Raw genomic sequence first — 19,985 nt, forward strand, 5'->3', positions numbered from 1 at the left:
TGCTCCAAATGGCTTGGTCTACATATCAGCGTATTTTCAGAGTAGAACATGCGCCAGTTCAAACAGCCAAACATCATTCAGACCTGAAACAATGCACAGTATCATTAAGACTGAAGGCAACCAGCAGTTCTTGGATAATAGTTCAGTCGGGATTGTGGGGAGCATAAATTTATGAACAATTTCTTGGCACATTTCAACATCATGATATATCATGAAGGTTTTAAAGACCTCCAGGCTTTTCTAGGAATGAAAATGTGACTCCACCTCCAAACCTTCAGCCTGGGACGCGATTGGCCACTCAAGCACGGCCTGATCTAAGTTAGTGACATCATTCAAGATGCCTCCCAAGAAGGCATCACTTTGGACAGAGGTTACTTCAGGACATTGAGGAACTGAAACATCATACACCACCCAGGATATCATCTGTTACGAGTCACTGGAGTCAAACCAAAGATTTTTATAGTTTTCATTAATCTTTATTGATATCTTTGTTGCTAATTACTGTTAAAACACTCAATCGCATGGATGACCCTTACAAATTCCTGCCCCCACCAAAAGTTGCACTGCGGTAACAACACACCATAACATTACCACGGCTAATTTCAAGCCAGCAATGCACAATATACCCTGAAGTTTGTCATCATAATGATTAACTGAAAACAGATTCTGGACTGTACGCAGAGGTTCAAAGTTGGGACAACGTCGCCCCCTAACTTATAAATAAAATTCTGAGGAACATCTAAACAATAAGGAACTACCAGTGTGATTCAGGATATGCACCAAAATAAACATTGGAGGAATGGTTTCTCTTTCAACAAGGGAACTTTTAGGGTTTTTATTAGATATATTAGTGATCTAATACTCCAGTGATTAGACTTCCACAATATGCAATCTTTTGCTCTTTGACATTTAAAGTTCATGTAGGAAGTGCAATCTATTTATAATGGTTTATTAAAAAAACCATAATCCTCCTACGCCATGAATAATCAAGATGTACTGAGCAACTGGCTGGTGGACATGACGGTAATGTCATCTGTTTTCTCAGTTTAGTAATGCAAAAAATATCTTAAACTGTAAACCAAGGCTAGAGAGATGCCACATTATTAGCTGTGCTTGGTAAACGCAAACAGGTCACTTTTACTAAATAATTATGTTCTGACGAAATTATCATGTTCTGATCGGATTAGATATGCAATTGGTGACATGTATGGTCTTTTATCAGAAAATGTAAAAATTACTTGCATTCTCAGCATTGTTCAGTTCCTCTAATAATGCCTAGACTAAGAGTGCCACCTAGTGTCACCTAAAGAAAACAAGAGTACTCCTTTAAAGAAAACTCCACAATAAATTTATTGAAACACATCAAAAACAAGTGGACATCAAGTTCATGTGGTCAAAGACAGGTTTTCATTTTAGCAAAACATTCCTGAGCATTCACCAAGTGTACAACAGAAAGTGACTAAAATCTAAAGAGACATGGAATGGACAAAAAAAAAAAAAAAAAAAAGTCGAAATAAAATCTCTACACAATGTAACCAATTTTCTATTAGTCTTTACACCATGAAAAGAAAAAAGTGGATACTTAAAAAAAAAAAATACAATTACAAAGCTTGAATGGCAATATACAAGGCTAAAAGTCTTTTACACAGAACACGTACACAAGGGAAGAGGATGTAAGTTAATAGCGTCGACCAAAGGCTCCGCCTCCCTGGATATGCCGCTCCTTGATTATCATTGTATAGCTATCTGCAGGGGAGAACAAAAATGCTCATGGGTGTGTGGTACAGTAATTGAATTTCCAGCCTTGCTCGGGTTCTGCTCCAAATGGCTTGGTCTACATATCAGCGTATTTTCAGAGTAGAACATGCGCCAGTTCAAACAGCCAAACATCATTCAGACCTGAAACAATGCACAGTATCATTAAGACTGAAGGCAACCAGCAGTTCTTGGATAATAGTTCAGTCGGGATTGTGGGGAGCATAAATTTATGAACAATTTCTTGGCACATTTCAACATCATGATATATCATGAAGGTTTTATGACCTCCAGGCTTTTCTAGGAATGAAAATGTGACTCCACCTCCAAACCTTCAGCCTGGACGCGATTGGCCACTCAAGCACGGCCTGATCTAAGTTAGTGACATCATTCAAGATGCCTCCCAAGAAGGCATCACTTTGGACAGAGGTTACTTCAGGACATTGAGGAACTGAAAAACATCAGTACACCACCCAGGATATCATCTGTTACGAGTCACTGGAGTCAAACCAAAGATTTTTATAGTTTTCATTAATCTTTATTGATATCTTTGTTGCTAATTACTGTTAAAACACTCAATCGTATGGATGACCCTTACAAATTCCTGCCCCCACCAAAAGTTGCACTGCGGTAACAACACACCATAACATTACCACGGCTAATTTCAAGCCAGCAATGCACAATATCACCTGAAGTTTGTCATCATAATGATTAACTGAAAACAGATTCAGGACTGTACGCAGAGGTTCAAAGCTGGGACAACATCGCCCCCTAACTTATAAATAAAATTCTGAGGAACATCTAAACAATAAGGAACTACCAGTGTGATTCAGGATATGCACCAAAATAAAACATTGAGGAAATGGTTTCTCTTTCAACAAGGGAACTTGAGGGTTTTTATTAGATATATTAGTGATCTAATACTCCAGTGATTAGACTTCCACAATATGCAATCTTTTGCTCTTTTGACATTTAAAAGTCATGTAGGAAGTGCATCTATTTATAATGGTTTATTAAAAAACCATAATCCTCCTACGCCATGAATAATCAAGATGTACTGAGCAACTGGCTGGTGGACATGACGGTAATGTCATCTGTTTTCTCAGTTTAGTAATGCAAAAATATCTTAAACTGTAACCAAGGCTAGAGAGATGCCACATTATTAGCTGTGCTTGGTAACGCAACAGGTCACTTTACTAAATAATTATGTTCTGACGAAATTATCATGTTCTGATCGGATGATATGCAATTGGTGACATGTAGTGTTCTTTATCAGAAAATGTAAAAATTTACTTGCATTCTCAGCATTGTTCAGTTCCTCTAATAATGCCTAGACTAAGAGTGCCACCTAGTGTCACCTAAAGAAAACAAGAGTACTCCTTTAAAGAAAACTCCACAATAAATTTATTGAAACACATCAAAAACAAGTGGACATCAAGTTCATGTTGTCAAAGACAGGTTTCATTTTAGCAAAACATTCCTGAGCATTCACCAAGTGTACAACAGAAATGACTAAAATCTAAAGAGACATGGAATGGACAAAAAAAAAAAAAAAAAAAGTCGAAATAAAATCTCTACACAATGTAACCAATTTTCTATTAGTCTTTACACCATGAAAAGAAAAGTGGACTTAAAAAAAAAAAAATACAATTACAAAGCTTGAATGGCAATATACAAGGCTTAAAGTCTCTTTACACAGAACACGTACACAAGGGAAGAGGATGTAAGTTAATAGCGTCGACCAAAGGCTCCGCCTCCCTGTATTCCGCTGCCTTGCATTATCTGATTCGGTCGGTTTAAGGCTCCAGAGATCGACTGGGATGTCCCTGTCTGTATGAATCCACCTCGGCTACAGATACAAATATATTAGTTTCATGCACAACAAAAGAAAACCCATGATTCTCACCACACTCCAAAGAAGACAATGAAAGCCTAAATCTCACTACCTTGCCATTCCACCCCGTGCTATGTGACCCGGTCCCGGGACACCTCGGTCTGCTCCTAAAAAGAAAGGTAATAAATCAGATGGGAGGAGAACATACAAAGTTTTCTAAGCTTAACAGATGTTTATTGGACAAACCTTGCCAGTTTCGGTCCCCGTCCATTTTACGTCCAATCACAAACACAATCATAAAAAGACTTAAAAAAAACAGCAGCAGAACAAAGAGTTGAACAAAGAGAGATCTAAGACCGCAGCACAACTGACTAGAAGAGGAAAAACAACTCACCCGCCTGGCACTGGCCTCGAAGGATTCATTCCACGCTTGTCGTATCCGCCACCCCAATTGTCCCGATTGTCCCTGCCATGTCTGTCCCGATCTGAAAAGTGCTGTGGATGGAGAAAATAGGATGAGATGCCATTCAACACCCAAAGATCAAATCTGATTAAGAGCCGTGAAGGACTTTTCCTAACCTGGTTGTCTCGGTCTCCTTGCATCCCGCCTCTCCTATAGAAAAAGGCATGCAAATTATTACCGTATAGTAGCAAAATCTATAGACAAATGTCTAGATGCTTGAATACGGTTATTGCTGGTGTTACCTGTCCATCATCATGTCATCCTGATAGCGGCCTCGGTCTCTGTGGTCAAAGTCTTGATAGCGGTCTTGGCGTCCATAGCGATCATCCATGGCCATTCTCTTCATCTGCCAGTCGTCTTTCCTGTACATTTCAAAAGAGGAGACAGAAAAATTGCATAAATCCCGACATGCCTGCATGGTCAAAACTGACAAATCAACATGCTCCTAGTCATTGAACTTACTAAAAAAAAGAATCAGGTCGAGTAAGAAGTTGGTTGTGGAAACCTTGTCTTTTACTGGTTTTTGGCAACCGTTCCTGCACCCCTCAGAAAATTTGGGACTTCGGCAACCCTACCCTATGCATACCTGCCATCCATGTCGTAAGGCCTCTTAAGGGAACGCCGATCCTGTTCAAATCGTAGCTGTTCTTGTTGTCGCCTCAGCTCCTCCCTCTCACGATGAATGCGCTCCTGTTCACGCCGCCGCTCGTACTCTATTCGGAGACGCTCACGCTCCAAAAACTCACGCTCCAAGCGGTCCGCATTCAGCCGCTGCTTCTCCACTTCCAGCCAGTTGCGCTTCCTCATCAACCTCTCCTTCTCCTCCCGCTCTCGGAAGAGGCGGATACGCTCTCGCTCCGAACGGCTGTCACGGTCTCGCTCACTGGAATGTCATTAAACAGGTTTAAAAAAAAAATTATAAAAATCAGCGGGAAAACTGCTAAATTGGTTTCAGATCAGCATTAGATCAGGTTGAGGGGAAGATGATGATGGGAGGCAGTAGTTACCCAGAGTGTCTGCGTCTCTCCACCTCTCTTATCTCTCGTTCCCTCTGCCTTTGGCGCTCCCTCTCTCTCTGCTCTTTGATCTGGTCAAATGACAAAATGTCCTTCCTCTCTTTGCTGGAGGACTTACGGTCACGGCTCTTAGTGCTCTAAAACAAAAATTGTTTCATCATTTCAACAACACCTCCAAAACAAAAAGGCTTAAAGTTAGATTTAAAACCATTCCAATTATGAAACATACACGTTCTTTGCTTTTTGTTTTCACACTGATGACCGGCTCTCCTTTCGACTTGTCCATCACAACAGTCCTCTCTCCTCCTTGCTCTGTAATGGCAAGATTTAACCATTAAGATCTGGATACCTCAGGATATTACTTAAAAGAACACTCCACTATTTTTGAAAATAGGCTCATTTCCCAACTCCCCTAGAGTTAAACAGTCAGGTTTTACCGTTTTCAAATCCATTCAGCCGATCTCTGGGTCTGGCGGTAGCACTTTTAGCTTAGGATAGATCATTGAATCTGATTAGATTGTTAGCATCTCGCTCAAAAATAAACATTTACGTTTTATTACGATTATTACGCCGGATTTAAGAGTATAGTACCTACCATATCGGGCTAGAAAATCGCAACTTTTCATTTTCCGTTGGTCTTAGTAAACGATGTAACTACAGAAGAGTCCAGTTTTAAATAGGGAAAATATTGAAACCGTTCATTTCTGAGCGAGATGCTAACGGTCTAACTAGGCTCAATGATCTATGCTAAGCTAAAAGTGCTAGCGAGTGACCCTGAGATCAGATGAATGGATTCGAAAATGGTAAAACTCTAGTTTAACTCTAGGGGAGTTGGGAAATGAGCCTATTTTCAAAATAGTAGAGTGTTCCTTTAAAAGTAATAAACGTGAATGCAAGCCTTTTTTTCTTTGTTACCTTTTCCATCAGCGTTTTCAGGCTTCTCATCTTTGTTCTCAGATCTGTAAGGATGAAACCGTACGATGAGATTGTTACAGCTATTTGGCATGCAGAGATGTCTGCAAATGCTTTTGATCTACACTTACTTTTCAGTCTTAGAGTCCGAGGACTGTCTTCTATCACTGCCAGCCTTTTTGGTATCGCTTTTCTCAGCAGGCTTCTTTCCAGCAGGCTCGTTCTTAGCCTAAATACGGATACAAATCAAGGCTTTGACTACACAGCTTGTGTCAACAATATTGACAGCCACCCAACTCTGAAGCAATACTTCACGCACTGGTGCAATTTATAATAAAATGTGGAGAAATAAAGGCCTTTACACACTAGAGAAAGCTTTTGGAAAATCCGAGTAAAATAAACTGAACTATTTACCCTTTCAACTGAAATCATCCGGCCATGCAGCTCGGTCCTGTGCAGATGGCTGATGCACTTTGTGGCCTCCTCAGTAGAGCACATCGTAACAAACCCATAGCAGCGAGCGCCGGGGCTTCGGGCATTTGTTACTACTTTAGCGCCAACAACCTGCAAGCAGTAACAAATACGGATCAGGACACCATCCCACCTAAGAGCAACCTAATTATTGAGTTAGTTTTCTAGACCATGCAGACCTTGCCATATTTGCTGAACAGATTTTTTAGATCTGTCGCTCTCGTGGTTGAAGACAGTCCACTGACCCAAAGGTTCCTTCCGCTAGCAGCTGCGCTACCTGATCAAAAATCAACTTAGAAAAGCCCAGAAACAATTTCTTGCTTAAAAAGCTCGCTGCACACCCACCTTTATCATCTTTTGAGTCAGGCTTGCTTGATGAATCCTCATCACCACTAGAGAAAAATAAAACGGCATAATGAGAAATTGAATGGGCAGTTTAAACGGGGTCACCAGTGTTGATAAACAAATACCCACCTAGTGAGGACAAACAACCTCGGGCAAACAACAAAGATTTGGATGCTACGACTTGAATAGTCACGTGAAGCCCAATTACGTTAAACATACCTTGGACTGGCAAACCAAATTTCTGGTACATTACTTTTTTGAAGGTAGAAAAGAAAAAATGACAAAATGGTAGACGAAATGCGCAGTCGATTATACCTCCCAAGAGCACCCATACTTGTTAACAAAGGAGCCAATGAAACAGAAAGCCATTGTTCTAGTAGACAGAAAACAACAAACCTCTTTTTCTGATCATCACCCTCTACAGAGGACTCTTTGACTTCTGAAGACTCAGCAGGTTCAGTCTTCTCGCATTCCTCGACCGCTTCTCCTTTAGATGCCCTTTCCGAATCAACTGCGCTTTCGATATCGCGCAAATCTGTTTCGCTAGCATTAGCGGCCTGAGCAGAAGTGCTCTCGGCGTCCACCAAATTGTCCGGAATATTTTCTTGCTCCTTGCTTGTGGATTCGATTTCACTTTGCTTCGATGCATCAACGTCCATTTCGCAGGCTGACGATTCGGCTTCCAAATCGGCGGCCTCCTCGGCGTTAGCGAGGTCCTGCACATTGTCTTCCTCTTTGTGAGAATCCCAGACTGAAGATTTCTCGTCTTCAGTCGGCTCTTCAGTGGTGTCTTCCTTAAGCGGCTCTGATATACAAGACCCGGCTACTTTCTCACTTTCTACGGATTTAACAGGAATAGAATGGCACAGAGTTTAATCACTTCTGAGACATTGCAATGGTTATCGTGGAACTGGATTAGGACGTGGCCCTCTGCTGTCTCATACACAGGCAAAGGCAAGCTACCCTATGAAGAGACTGGAAAAACCAAAGCGAGAACAAGCAACAAGCTTCCAGACAACGGGCCATTTCTTTTCAGTTCACCCCGAAGCAGAGGGCGAGCTGTTGACTACGGAAAGCCACAAGACCTGCACCACATCCCAGTGTCCATCGTCGACTTTAGTACTTGAAGTGTCCGTGATATGGAAGAAGCAGCTTGTGCTGTCTTTACAGGAATTGGGTTTCTTTTGAAACAAGCAAATGGTCCATTAGTGAAATCTCCAATTAACAAACTTTGAGTCCTATAGCGATTTGGCTTCAGCATGATCCAATTCTTCTCATCTTGTCTCCGTGGTCTTCTTCAAGCAACCTAGAAACACTAAATTGAACCTGCAACAACCATTTAAACCGAACTATGTGCGAACTGAAACAGATTGCTGGCTCTTTGCATGTGTGCACCTTCCAAAAAGAGCATGTGAATGACTACAACATGCTTCTAAATAAATATTTAAATGGCTAAATGTACAGTCAGCAATGCAGAAAGCCAGTAATCCACTTTGGATTTCCAGTCTCTTTTTCCTGAGTAACCTGATACATTTATACTAAAAGGACCTTATGGCTTCACCCTGACTTTAAGAGCAATTCCAGACAACCCCATGCAGTACCTTTTTCGCTGTTTGAGTCCTCGCATCCATGCTCACCATCATCCTCCTGCTGCTGAAGGTGGAAAATGAATAAAGATCAACAAAATAAACCCAATGCTGATCAGAGAGAGAGAAAAAAAACCCTCGAAAATATGAACTTCCTTAAATACCTGACAAGGCGCTTCCTGGTTCTCGTTCACGTCTGCGTCATTAGCCTCCATTTCCTGAAAGCCAAAGACAGCGTCACACAACGTGCAACAAGAACAAAACAACAGTGTGACTGGCTAATTTTAAAAACTCACCTCCTCTAGGTCAGATTTACTCGTGATGACATCGGTGACATCCTCTGCGTCGTCCTCCATCAGGTTGGCTGCGTCATCTTCGTTAGATAATGTGTCTAGGACCTCCTCGTCGTATTCGTCTCCCTCAGGCCCGCCTCCGTTGCCCATATCAGCTTCATCCAGGACGTTCATGTCCATAATATCCATCTCATGAAGGTTCTCCGGAATAGCATCTGGGTCCTCCTAAAGGAAGTAGAGGCGGCTGTTAAGTTAAGATAAACCTATACAAAATAACCCAACCCAGTTACTTGAATCATATCCATCAACAGCATTATATGACGAAGCACCTGGCCATCAACAGAGTCCTCCTCAAGGGTGTAATCTTCAGGCTCATCAGGTTCGTCTTGTCTCTTTCCTGTAGAGAGAGAATTTTTATACATTTATTTATTGTCAAATAATTAAATTGAAGCAAGTCTTGTGTAAATTTGTGAAACACGATGATGCAGTAACTAAATAATATAATGGCTTGACATAAAATCAACATCAAAACACATTTTTACCTTTCGGAGTTCGCCGAGGTGTCTTTTTAGGAGTTATCTCTAGGTGTACAATGATTTCATCAGGGTTTCCACCCTCTTCTTCAATGGCCTGAAAACGAAAGCATGATTTATACAGTCAAACACACGCAGAAATGTCATCAATTTCCCTGTTGTTTACAGCTTCGCAACAACCCTTCATTATTCTACACTCCATTCACTGCATATTACGCAAGCATTGAATTCAAAACATCCTGCAAAGCTAGTTTAATGTCTGTAACAGCCAGAAAGTCGTGTTGAAACAGAAAGTGTTATGAAAGCGTATGCATTTGACGAATTACCAGTTATAATCTAATACATCCAAAAAGCACGGATCGCCTGTAACAGCACGTGACGTTACTGCAGTAAACACCCACCTCCCAGTAACTTATGCATGTTTACACAGCAGAGAGGTGCAGAATGATTAGATATGTTTATAGCGGGTGTCCCACTTGCCTTTTTGAGTCTTTCTGAAAGCAGGCTCTTATTGCCGCTGATGTCGAGATTGCGGCGCTTCAGCTCGGCCTTCAAATCGATCACTCTCAGCTCCGATAACTTACGCACCCCCGCCTCCACAGGCCCCATATCTGCTGTCGAAGAGTCTGACATGTTTTCTAGTTGCGAGAACGTTACGGTGGAAGCAGAAGTACAAGTCAATCTCTACCCCGCGCGCACGAAAAAATCTAGATAGAGCGCGATAAACTAGCGTTTCTCACTCGAGGCAAAATGGCGCAGTCCACTAGTCCTACGCATGCGCCTGCCTTGGGGATTTTTTGGCGCATGCGCGCAAACGTCATCGCTTTGACATTAGCGCGGGAACATCTTGACGTTATTGCGCAAGAACACATCTCTTCCATCTTTATGTGACCCTCTAACTCTAGCACTCTTTATTCTAATTCTATTCTTTTCTTTTTTTTTTAAACCTTGCACTCTATTCATTTACTAACTGCTTGTTTTCTTTTAAAAAAATAAACTAACACTAGCTTTTCTAATCTTTATGTATTCTATTGGTTTTATTTTTATTATATTAACAAAAGCAAAAAAAAGGCCTCTAACACTAGCTTGGTCTATTCTTTTTCTATTCTATCTGTTTTATTTATTATATAATTTAAAAAAAAGCCTTGCTACATGAACTTAACTGAGGCTTGTTATAGCGCTTGTATATCATTGCTCTTTTGTTGATTTTGATTGCTTCCATGGTCCTCATTTGTAAGTCTGCTAAATGACTGCAAATGAAAATATAGGCTAATACATTTCAGGTAGTAATCGGAATAGAATATTATACGAAAGGTAGCCTATTTAGTCAGCTATTCATAAAATGAGACATTAGCAGATGTGATGGAAATATGAAAACAATTCATAAAAACGTCATTTTTTTGGACAAGCCAGGTGTGTTCATAGAGGTTTCAATGGGCCAATAACAATAAATCTAGATTTAAATAAAAAAAGACAAGATATTGTCGGAAATTACGTTTTATTCTTATCCAAAACAACTAGATGCAATAATACATATCTACACTACCAGTTAATTTTTTTTTTTTTTTGAAAAGTAAAATGTTTAATGTTTTTTTAAAGAATTAGCCTATTTTCTGCTCACCAAGCCTGCATTTATTTGATCCGAAGTACAGCAAAAACAGTAGTATTGTGAGATATATATACTATTTAAAATAACTGCTTTCTATTTGAAAATATCATTTATTCCTGTGACCAAAGCTAGTTTCAGCATAATTACTCTTCATTCAAATTTTAAAAAATATATATTTATATTCTATATTTAATTATAGAAATTAAAACTTTTAGCAAGAATGCTTTAAATTGATCATAAATGATGATAAAGAGATTCATAATGTTACAAAATATTTCTATTTCAGATAAATGCTGTTCTTTTGAACCTTCTATTCATCAAAAAACCTGAAAAATTTCTACTCAGCAGTTTTCAACATAATAATATTAATACTAATAATAATAAATGTTTTTTTTTTTTGAGCAGCAAATCAGCATATTGGAATGATTTCTGAAGGATCGTGTGACACTGAAGACTGGAGTAATGATGCTGAAAATTCAGCTTTGAAATCACAGGAATAAATTACATTTTAAAAATATATTCAAATAGAAAAACACATTTTAAATAGTAAAAAATATTTCACAATATTACTGCTTTTGCTGTATTTTGGATCAAATTAATGCAGGTTTGGTGAGCAGAAGAGACTTCTATAAAAAAACATTAAATATCTTACTGTTCAAAAGCTTTTGACTGCTAGTGTATATCATATATATTACATATTATTACGTTCCCATGAGTTATCATGTCGTGGCCACGACAAAACTAAGTGAACCGAACATGTCACATCCTGGGCACCATATGGATCAACATCCTTGTTGATCTTGGAACAATATTCCAAGCAACCAATCGGAATTGAGGGATAAGTTTACAGGAAATGTCAGTTTTAGCCTTACAACCAGAGTTAGGTACTTTGTACACCCTTGTTATTCAGTTATCATTTCCCTCTGATTTTAAGGATAAATTATGGGTAGGGTTTGGTTTAGGGGTAGGAGAAGGTTAGGTTTGTGTTTCGAAACATTGGAAAATTTTAGTCCGACAAACAAACCAGACTGGAGAGTAGATCAGCGTTTGTCGACTTGAACTTAAAAAAATGGTGTGTATTGACGTCTTCCAGCATTTGAAACAAGATACCTTCTGATGTTCATTCATGTTTATTTCATGAGAGCGGCATGTCTTGTCAGACATAGCAACAGTAATGAAGGGGGCGGGTCTTTGCGAAAGGTCAATTACATTACATTCACAAGCTTCTGTAACATGTCAGGCCGGGTGGAATATAACAAAATCATACTGTAACATATACACTGTAACATCAAAGACGCACTGAACACTTTCCTGCTAAAGGGAATTTGGCAAGTTGCTAAATTTAAATGGGAGTTCCTGAGAAGAGGTGCTAGGCAAACTCTTGATGGAGGGAGGTTCTTCGGATTCTAGGAACTCGGGACATATGGTTTCCTCTGGTTCGTTCTTTAAACTAGAGAATGTGGGTGATTCCATGGATCCCTGATAGTAGGACCAGGATGTAGATGCAGATCCGATGGAGGAAGGGCTTAGATCGGAGAGGTTAGCTCTGAAGCTTTCACTGAAGGATGAAGACTCCATTATACTGGACATTTGTAGTTCAGAGGAGGAGGTGTGAGAGGGTCGTGGCTCGTGGAGGTTGAGTTTTGACACTAAAGGTTTGCCTACACTAACCCTTTGCTCTTCCAAGAGCTCTTCATCCAGATTAGTGTACTTGTAATGTAGACACACAGTAAAGGAGAGCTCTTTCTGTGAGGGAAAAAACAAAAAGATATGCATTATCATACACATATAAAACATTAGATATACAGGGGTTTGACAAAATAATGTGAACACCCATTATTATAGGTGTTGATCAAATTTGTGTAGGCTACAGTGAAAAAACAAACAAACATTGTCATTATCTTGTATTTCTCTTCTCATCTTCTATATTCTCTAGTTTGTAAATCAGTTTACAGGTAGTGTCAAGTTGTGTTCAGCAATGTTTAGTGCAAGTGCTTGTGAAGCGGGTGGAATGTCAGACTTCCAAAAAGAACAAATCCTGGAAGCTTTTTTAACATTAGCATCTATAACCGTAAAAGCCCATTTTTTACGACTATGACTGCGAACACAAAGTAAGGCAAGACATCTTCAGCAAAAGAAGAACAGTGGGCAAACTGAAGGTGACTAATATGGGCCGTTGAACACTAAGAAGAACTGTGCCCAAACAACACATAACTACTGCTGCAAAGAGACAGCAAATCTCAATAGTCACCTTAAAGAAAGTTTCCACCAAAACCAACCACACAGAACTTCCATGAAATAGCTGCAACTGCTAAAGTTATAATCAGAGACACCGATTTTAAAATGATGGTATTGTAATGTTAAACCTGGACCAAGATGCCCTGGCCAGACAAATCACCTGACTTGAAAATTATCAATCCACTTTGGACAGTTTGGAGAGAAGAGTGAAAAGCAGATTCCCTTCTTTAACTTCTCTGAAACAATTGGCTGATAGATGACATTCGACTGGAGAATATTCAGAAGTTTTAAGAATCTATTTTAAGTAGTTTGGAAGCTGTGTTAAAGGCAAATGGTGGTAAAACACCACCAAAGAAGTCAAATTTCCCAGGTGTACCCTTATTTTAACCAACCCCTGTATTATGTTGTGCACATATTGTACCTTGAGCCTTTGCAGGGCACTAATACGAGTAAAGAGCTGAGGTTGTTCCAGAGACAGTAGATCATCCATGGACAGTAGTAAGCTGCCAGCCTCGAGAAGACTTTCCTGATTGCTGTGCTTCAGGTCTACTTCAGGACCCTGAAATTATATCATTGGGAAAACTGTAAACAATGCTTCTTTGCCCATGTGTTTGACAATCAACCAAAGATACACCAAATTGAAGCAGACCATGGAAATTCATTCACAGGACAGCACTTAAAGAAAAACGCCACCATTTTTCCATATTCCACTATGTTCTTCCCTCAACTTAGAAAAGTTGATACGTACCTCTCCTGTCTCAGCACGTGCACTTAATCGCTGTAGCGCACAGCGCCACTATGCTAGCTTTTGGCTTAGCACCATTCATTCTTTAGGATCTAAACAGGGATGAATTTAGAAGCTGCCAAACACTTCCATGTTTTCCCTATTTAAAGACAGTTACATGAATAGTTACACGAGTAAGTATGGTGACACAAAATAAACAGTGGCGATCTCCTAAGCGGATAAAAATTATGATTATAATGTATGGTGGGAGAGCACTTCGCAGCACTTTGACCTTGGCGCAGTAATATCATCACTCCTGAGAGTGGGAGTTTTCAGAAGTGATTATAATGGACTTTAAGCAACAACTGCTGACGGAACAGCAACGACAAAGAGCGTGTGGTTGCGCATGCGTGACTTTAAGTGCTACTTCGTGAAGTGTACATTGTAACGGTCTACTACGGGAGTAGGCTACAGCTAATTTGCCGTAGTTGCTAATACATGACAGATTAAAAGGCGAGTATATTTTGCATGGTAAATCTAGGTTTTTAGACCTATTGGCATCATACAAGACTAAAAACTCTTCTTCTGACAATAAGTTGTTGTTTAATGCCAAAAGCACACTTTCTCTTGCCTGTTTAAATGACATTTTTTATTACGCTAATCATAAATGACTGGATGTTTCACCATCCTCTCGGTTGTTGCTGTTGCTTAGTGATTTTTGCGCTCTTTGGCTACGGCAGTTAACAGTTTACGTCAGATTTGCCGTTGCCGTTCCATCAGCTGTTGTTGCTTAAAGTGCGCCGAGGTCAAAGTGCTGCGAAGTGCTCTTCCGCCATACATTATAGTTATCATTTTTTATCCGCTTAGAAAATCACCACGCTTTATTTTGTGTCACCATACTTACTTGTGTAACTACTCATGTAACCGTCTTTAAATAGGGAAAACATGGAAGTGTTTAGTGGCTTCTAAATTCACCCCTGTTTGGATCCTAACGAATGAATGGTGCTAAGCTAAACGCTAGCATAGTGGCGCCGCGCACTACAGCGCTTAAGTGCACGCGCTGAGACAGGAGAGGTACGTATCAACTCATCTAAGTTGAGGGTAGACCATAGTGGAATATGGAAAAACGGTGGCGTTTTCCTTTAATGATTAATGATCCTTTAATCTTTGTGTTATATTTTCTCAGGACTGACTCAACACATTCTTTGCAGATCTACAAGAAAGTCAGTTTACCTCTGTAAAGTCAGAGAGCTGAGCAGAGCAGGTTAAAATGTCTTTAGGTGTCTCCAATATCCGAGTGTAGATTATCATGATATTGGAGAACTCCGCAGCGAAACCTAGCTGTACCTTGACACCACATTCAAACTGAAGACAGCGGCTCTCTGGGATGACTGGAACAATTCACACAAAATCATCATTATGTTTATCATCATTTTATCTACAGACAAAGTACCTTGCATAAGGATATAAACTAAAGGGTTTTATTTTAAACAGGTCTCACCATGTGCGATGGCCCACTGTAAGTTTCGCGTTGACGCTGCGACTTGGCACGCTGGAGCCTGAATGCTGTCTGTCAGGGCTCGACGCTCCGAGAGATTACTCCGCAGCTCTAGAGCCTGCCGACCACGAGTGATTTCACACCTTCCCATGTCTGAAATGGACAGTGACTCTGTAGAACTGTGTGGTCATACTTGGTGTCATCTGTTTTTTTGATAGAAGCCTATGGCATAGATGTGGCTTAACAGTAATAGCACATTTTGTAAAATGTTTTGTCTGAAAAGTAGTTCAAACAAAATACCAACAATGATTTGAACATCTTTAACCCCAAACCTTCTGCTACTTTGTCAAGTATGACGGAGACCTTCTCTGGCTCCATCAGTCTTTTCTTAAGGAAGCTCATGAAGATTCCATTAGAGAGATCATCTTTATTTACTTCAAATGCTTCGGCATCAACACACCTGAATCCAGAACGTGAAAATTATAAATCGCAATTTCTAGAAGTCAGTAAAATTATTGTCATTGCTTTAGACTTACGTTGCATAACCAAACACTATGTTTGCAGTCACTCTCAAGGGGCCAGGTTGTGGGATGCTCTCGTCATTTGGGTTTCTGAATGAACACAACAAAAGTCAGTTTCAAGTAAAATTTTATGCACAATATTGCAGAACTGATACAGTTATCAATCAACCACACCGTTTCCGACACATGTCCAATAGAAAGACGTTAAGACCCGTCTGGCGCGCTTGCATGCGCTGTAATACGTCCTGCACCCAGAGGCAGTGCTTGAAGGTATAAGAGGCTGGAGCATCGATGGGTACCATGAAACTGTTCCCATAGTTTTCATAGCCATGACCAGCAAAGTACAACAGCCCTAAATGGTGGACATGGATGAAATGATCCAAATGTATTTAATAAACAAACAATCAAGAAATGTAGAACTTAGCAATTGGCCCAACCTTCTATAGTTTCAGAAATCCAAATGATGCATCAAGGAACTAACCATAAACGCCTCGATCCAACAGAAGCAGGAACTCCGTAACAGCACTATGCATCTCCTGCCAGTTGAGGTTTAGCAGAGAGACGACTTTAAAGTCTAACTGGCGTAGAAGGTTTGTCAACTCATGCACATCCGCCATGGGAGCTCTCAGTTGCTGGTGATGCAGGTAGTTCATGTTGCCAATAAGCAATGCTACCTTATCAGTGGCTATAAATTTGTGAAACAACAAGATTAACATTTCAGATCCTTTACAAGAAATGCAGAGAGTCACCACCACATTTCTGCTTCTCACTTACCGCAACATTCACCCATTTGCCTTGGACCCGCATCAGACGCACCTGTAAAATATAAGGTGCATGTGAGTGACAAGAAATGATCAGTAGATGTGTTGAAATCATACAGTTAAACAGATCTTGCTTACCTACTTTTGGTGCTTCCCATGAGTCATCAGAAAAGGAACCAGGACCTGAGTGAAAACAGGCCATGCTATAACAAAAAATCCTTGGTGGATTTATTTCACTTGTGTTTAAGGGAACAATTATGGATCATTTTGTCTCTAACACCTTACCGATGTTTACTTGAACCTGATCACTCCACGCTTCATGATAAAGGTTGTAAATCTTGCAAGAATATATACCTCTGTCCGCTGTGGTTATGCATGGAATCTGTGGACAAGCCCGTACAGATGCCGAAGTAAGTAAATTCAAATGAATTACTCCATGCATTCAACTGTGAGACTTTCATGAGTACCTTTAAGATGCTTCTAGTACAGTTTGGCATTGGCTGTTTGTTAAGATACCATTGGAACTTGGGAGGTGGGTTGGCCTGAACAGCACATTCAAGATAGAGAGTGTCTCCCTCCATCAACGCTTGAGGCCTAGGTTGCTGAATTATATTCAACCCACTAGTTGACGAAGGGAAGTAGCCACTGCTGGAACCTGCAATTGACGTAATTTATCAGTGATAAAGGAAATCTGATTCATTTCCGACTGAAAGTGAAATCTTCACATGCCTGCATTTGCGCCTCCAGACCTCACTAGACGTACATGGGCCCAGTTGGAGAAGACGTACTTGTCCCCAGAACTTATGCGGCAGATGTAGGCGCCCTGTTGAGCTGCACTAACAGGATTCAGCACCAGCTCTGGGCCATTGACTCCCGGCACCTACAGAGACCATAAAGAACCAGACTTAGGATAATACTTCAAATCAGTAGATTCATTTACAAATGTAATGCACCAGACCTCATCTTTGCCTTTGAACCACTGGTAGGTGAGCTCCACAGGTCCGACTGCTCTGCAGCTCAGAACCACGGGACTCCCCTCTGGTGCCCGCTGACTCTGTGGCTGCATTGTGATATCAATCTGCCCCATCACTACCCAAAAACACAAACAACACCTGGGTGATACAGTATGACTCACCCTCTTTGGCCTTTGGGTTACCAAATTAGATCATTAACCACAAAGGCACACCACAGTGAGGATGGAGGGACCATTATATCATCATCATTTTGTATATCTATTTAGCTACCATGTGTATTGAGAAATCCAACAGCCTCTCTGTGCTCGATTTTCTTCAGGCACTGAAGCAGGAAAGCCAAGGTACACCCTCTATCTGCAAGAAGGGCAAGCAGGTATCGGCCAGGACTGCCATGTGGACTTAGCACTTTGAGTGAGCAGTCAGTCAGCTCTTTGTCACTACAAAGAAGTGGATTCTATCATCGTGAGCTTGTCATAACCATGCACAATATTGGTTAGTTATTCCACATAATTCAGTCTATACCAGACCTACCTATAGCAGAACTGTGGCTGCTCGGCCACTGCCTTTGCCAGCTGTTTCCAACCACACTCTAGATTGTCTAGCATGTAGCCGAGTCTGTTTAGCACTGCCTCGTTCAGGGTTTCTACACCCAAATTCTTGTCCTCCATAACTTGGTAAATGATTATCTGAGAAATAAATGACAAGTGGTTTATTTACATTTTTCTTCAGACGGGAATGCATTTCAATGTTTAAGATTTCGTTTTCAGCTGTTGAATACAATTTTGAAGCATTAATGTAATTTCAACTATAGGTATCAGTGTTCTCCATTTCTGTGATTTTTTCGAAATGAACTATAACTCAACTTCCCAAAATAAACATTTACACAACTATGAATTTCCTAACAAATATGTTATTACCCAAACCTTATCACAAAATGGGAAGATGTGATTAATGTCTAGCCTCTCAACCAATATCACATAATAAATATCAAAACAATAAAAAAAAAAAACTCCATATTGGTATTTTTGCTGGGGATTTAAATGGGAAAATGTCTAGGTGGTAGGCTATAACTGCCCATAAAGAAAAATTCCCATTTAAATGCTACAATTCTTGAATATTGTTGTCCACCAAATTAAAAGTTGGCAATAATAATAAAAATAATATCTTAATCTTAACAATCTTACACTTGAAATTCTTAGAGTAATACAAATTTGGAAGATAATGCTATTAACGTTTTTTACTTAAATGTATTTTTTTTAGCACGAATATAAAATAATATACACATGAACATGGCGTTTCAGTCTAGATTTGCTTCTCTTTTTTTATAATCTAAGAATTATTATAGTAACACACACACACACACATACATACATACATACATACATACATACATACATACATACATACATATATATTATATACATATATATATCTATCTATATATATAATATATATATATATATATATATACATATATATATATGTATGTATATACACACATATATACATACACATATATATATATATATATATATATATATATATAATACACACACACAACATATATATATATATATATATATAAAAACACCACATAAACACCAAAAATCTTAATACGTGTTTTATATTAACGCTGTATTAAAAGAATCCAACATAACAGTAACATGAAAATGCGGAACCGAATGCACCCTACATTTTCCATATACGACACATTCATCAGTGCTATATGAAATGTAATTTTAAATAACCAACCCCACAGGCAATTAATTAAAAGTTTTAGTTCTCCATCACATCATAGACAACATGATTAAAAAAGCTCGATATAAATTATTGCATTTAGATCACAGATCACTATAACAGTTCGATCTCATTTTATAAAACGAAACATGTCAAATAAAAAGCTCTTAAATATTTACATTTAATCGGCAAACAGTACACAAAAGTTTACTTACCTGTTTTACGGTAATTTAGACACCAGGAAGTGAGTTTACCCCGGCTTCTTACAACGTACAGTATGTTGTCAAGCGACCGCAGCACAAATACTATTATTTAAAAAGAAGATCTCACTGCACACAGCCGGTTTATCAATGATCAAATCAGTCAGACGATAAATATCCGTTTAACTTACTCTGAATCAGTCACTGCGACCAATGCTTAACAGAATCCGCAAATCAGTGTGGTAAACATCCGCAGCAGGTCTTTCTCAGTCAGTAGTTCCTCTTTCTAACGTGTATTTGCATGCACACCCCAGAACGCGCAGCACGAGCTTTTTACTTCCACCTTCTCTCGACCTATAGCAGCAAGCCTTCATCATGAGGACGAGCACTCCTGCTGAAGGATGTCACCCGTCACCTCAACATAACTTCGACAAAATATACATACACAGACAAACAGACAGAGATAGACGACTTAACAATTACACTCTTTAACGATTTCATTTTGACATTTCCAA

The 19,985-nt window shown here is 39.6% G+C and overlaps 2 protein-coding genes and 1 long non-coding RNA gene across 6 annotated transcripts; all 3 read right to left on the reverse strand.

Annotated features, from left to right (window-relative positions):
* Positions 1-3,135: 3,135 nt before the first annotated feature.
* On the reverse strand, positions 3,136-3,876 carry LOC122141787. The gene is made up of 3 exons (XR_006158101.1): positions 3,836-3,876; positions 3,702-3,756; positions 3,136-3,604 (listed from the first exon to the last, which is right to left on the reverse strand). It is a non-coding gene; the product is annotated as an uncharacterized LOC122141787 (long non-coding RNA).
* Positions 3,877-3,928: 52 nt separating this feature from the next.
* On the reverse strand, positions 3,929-9,978 carry LOC109046621 (scaffold attachment factor B2-like). 2 transcript variants are annotated; one of them, XM_042749930.1, is made up of 18 exons: positions 9,689-9,978; positions 9,218-9,305; positions 9,005-9,072; positions 8,679-8,900; positions 8,547-8,600; positions 8,398-8,446; positions 7,193-7,634; positions 6,797-6,843; positions 6,631-6,728; positions 6,395-6,544; positions 6,112-6,209; positions 5,984-6,027; positions 5,298-5,380; positions 5,060-5,205; positions 4,639-4,935; positions 4,295-4,414; positions 4,169-4,202; positions 3,929-4,084 (listed from the first exon to the last, which is right to left on the reverse strand). In XM_042749930.1, exons 1-18 carry the CDS (start codon positions 9,839-9,841, stop codon positions 3,980-3,982), a joined length of 2,298 nt encoding a protein of 765 aa, XP_042605864.1. In that variant the 5' UTR covers positions 9,842-9,978; the 3' UTR covers positions 3,929-3,979. The 2 variants fall into 2 exon arrangements, with proteins under 2 accessions (XP_042605864.1, XP_042605863.1); XM_042749929.1 differs by having other exon boundaries at positions 8,398-8,449.
* Positions 9,979-11,931: 1,953 nt separating this feature from the next.
* On the reverse strand, positions 11,932-19,912 carry LOC109048260 (mucosa-associated lymphoid tissue lymphoma translocation protein 1 homolog). 3 transcript variants are annotated; one of them, XM_042748899.1, is made up of 18 exons: positions 19,662-19,912; positions 19,486-19,550; positions 18,065-18,219; positions 17,804-17,970; positions 17,518-17,648; positions 17,289-17,439; positions 17,027-17,214; positions 16,845-16,941; positions 16,698-16,742; positions 16,573-16,614; positions 16,280-16,483; positions 15,973-16,150; positions 15,814-15,888; positions 15,610-15,737; positions 15,281-15,430; positions 15,013-15,170; positions 13,477-13,614; positions 11,932-12,563 (listed from the first exon to the last, which is right to left on the reverse strand). In XM_042748899.1, the coding sequence occupies exons 3-18, from the start codon at positions 18,199-18,201 to the stop codon at positions 12,132-12,134; spliced, it is 2,421 nt and encodes an 806-aa protein (XP_042604833.1). In that variant the 5' UTR covers positions 18,202-18,219; positions 19,486-19,550; positions 19,662-19,912; the 3' UTR covers positions 11,932-12,131. The 3 variants fall into 3 exon arrangements, with proteins under 3 accessions (XP_042604833.1, XP_042604832.1, XP_042604831.1); XM_042748898.1 differs by having other exon boundaries at positions 19,486-19,575; XM_042748897.1 differs by having other exon boundaries at positions 19,486-19,912.
* Between the last annotated feature and the right edge of the window lie 73 nt (positions 19,913-19,985).

This window comes from Cyprinus carpio, chromosome B22 (assembly GCF_018340385.1).
Source record: "Cyprinus carpio isolate SPL01 chromosome B22, ASM1834038v1, whole genome shotgun sequence".
NCBI lineage: Eukaryota > Metazoa > Chordata > Actinopteri > Cypriniformes > Cyprinidae > Cyprinus > Cyprinus carpio.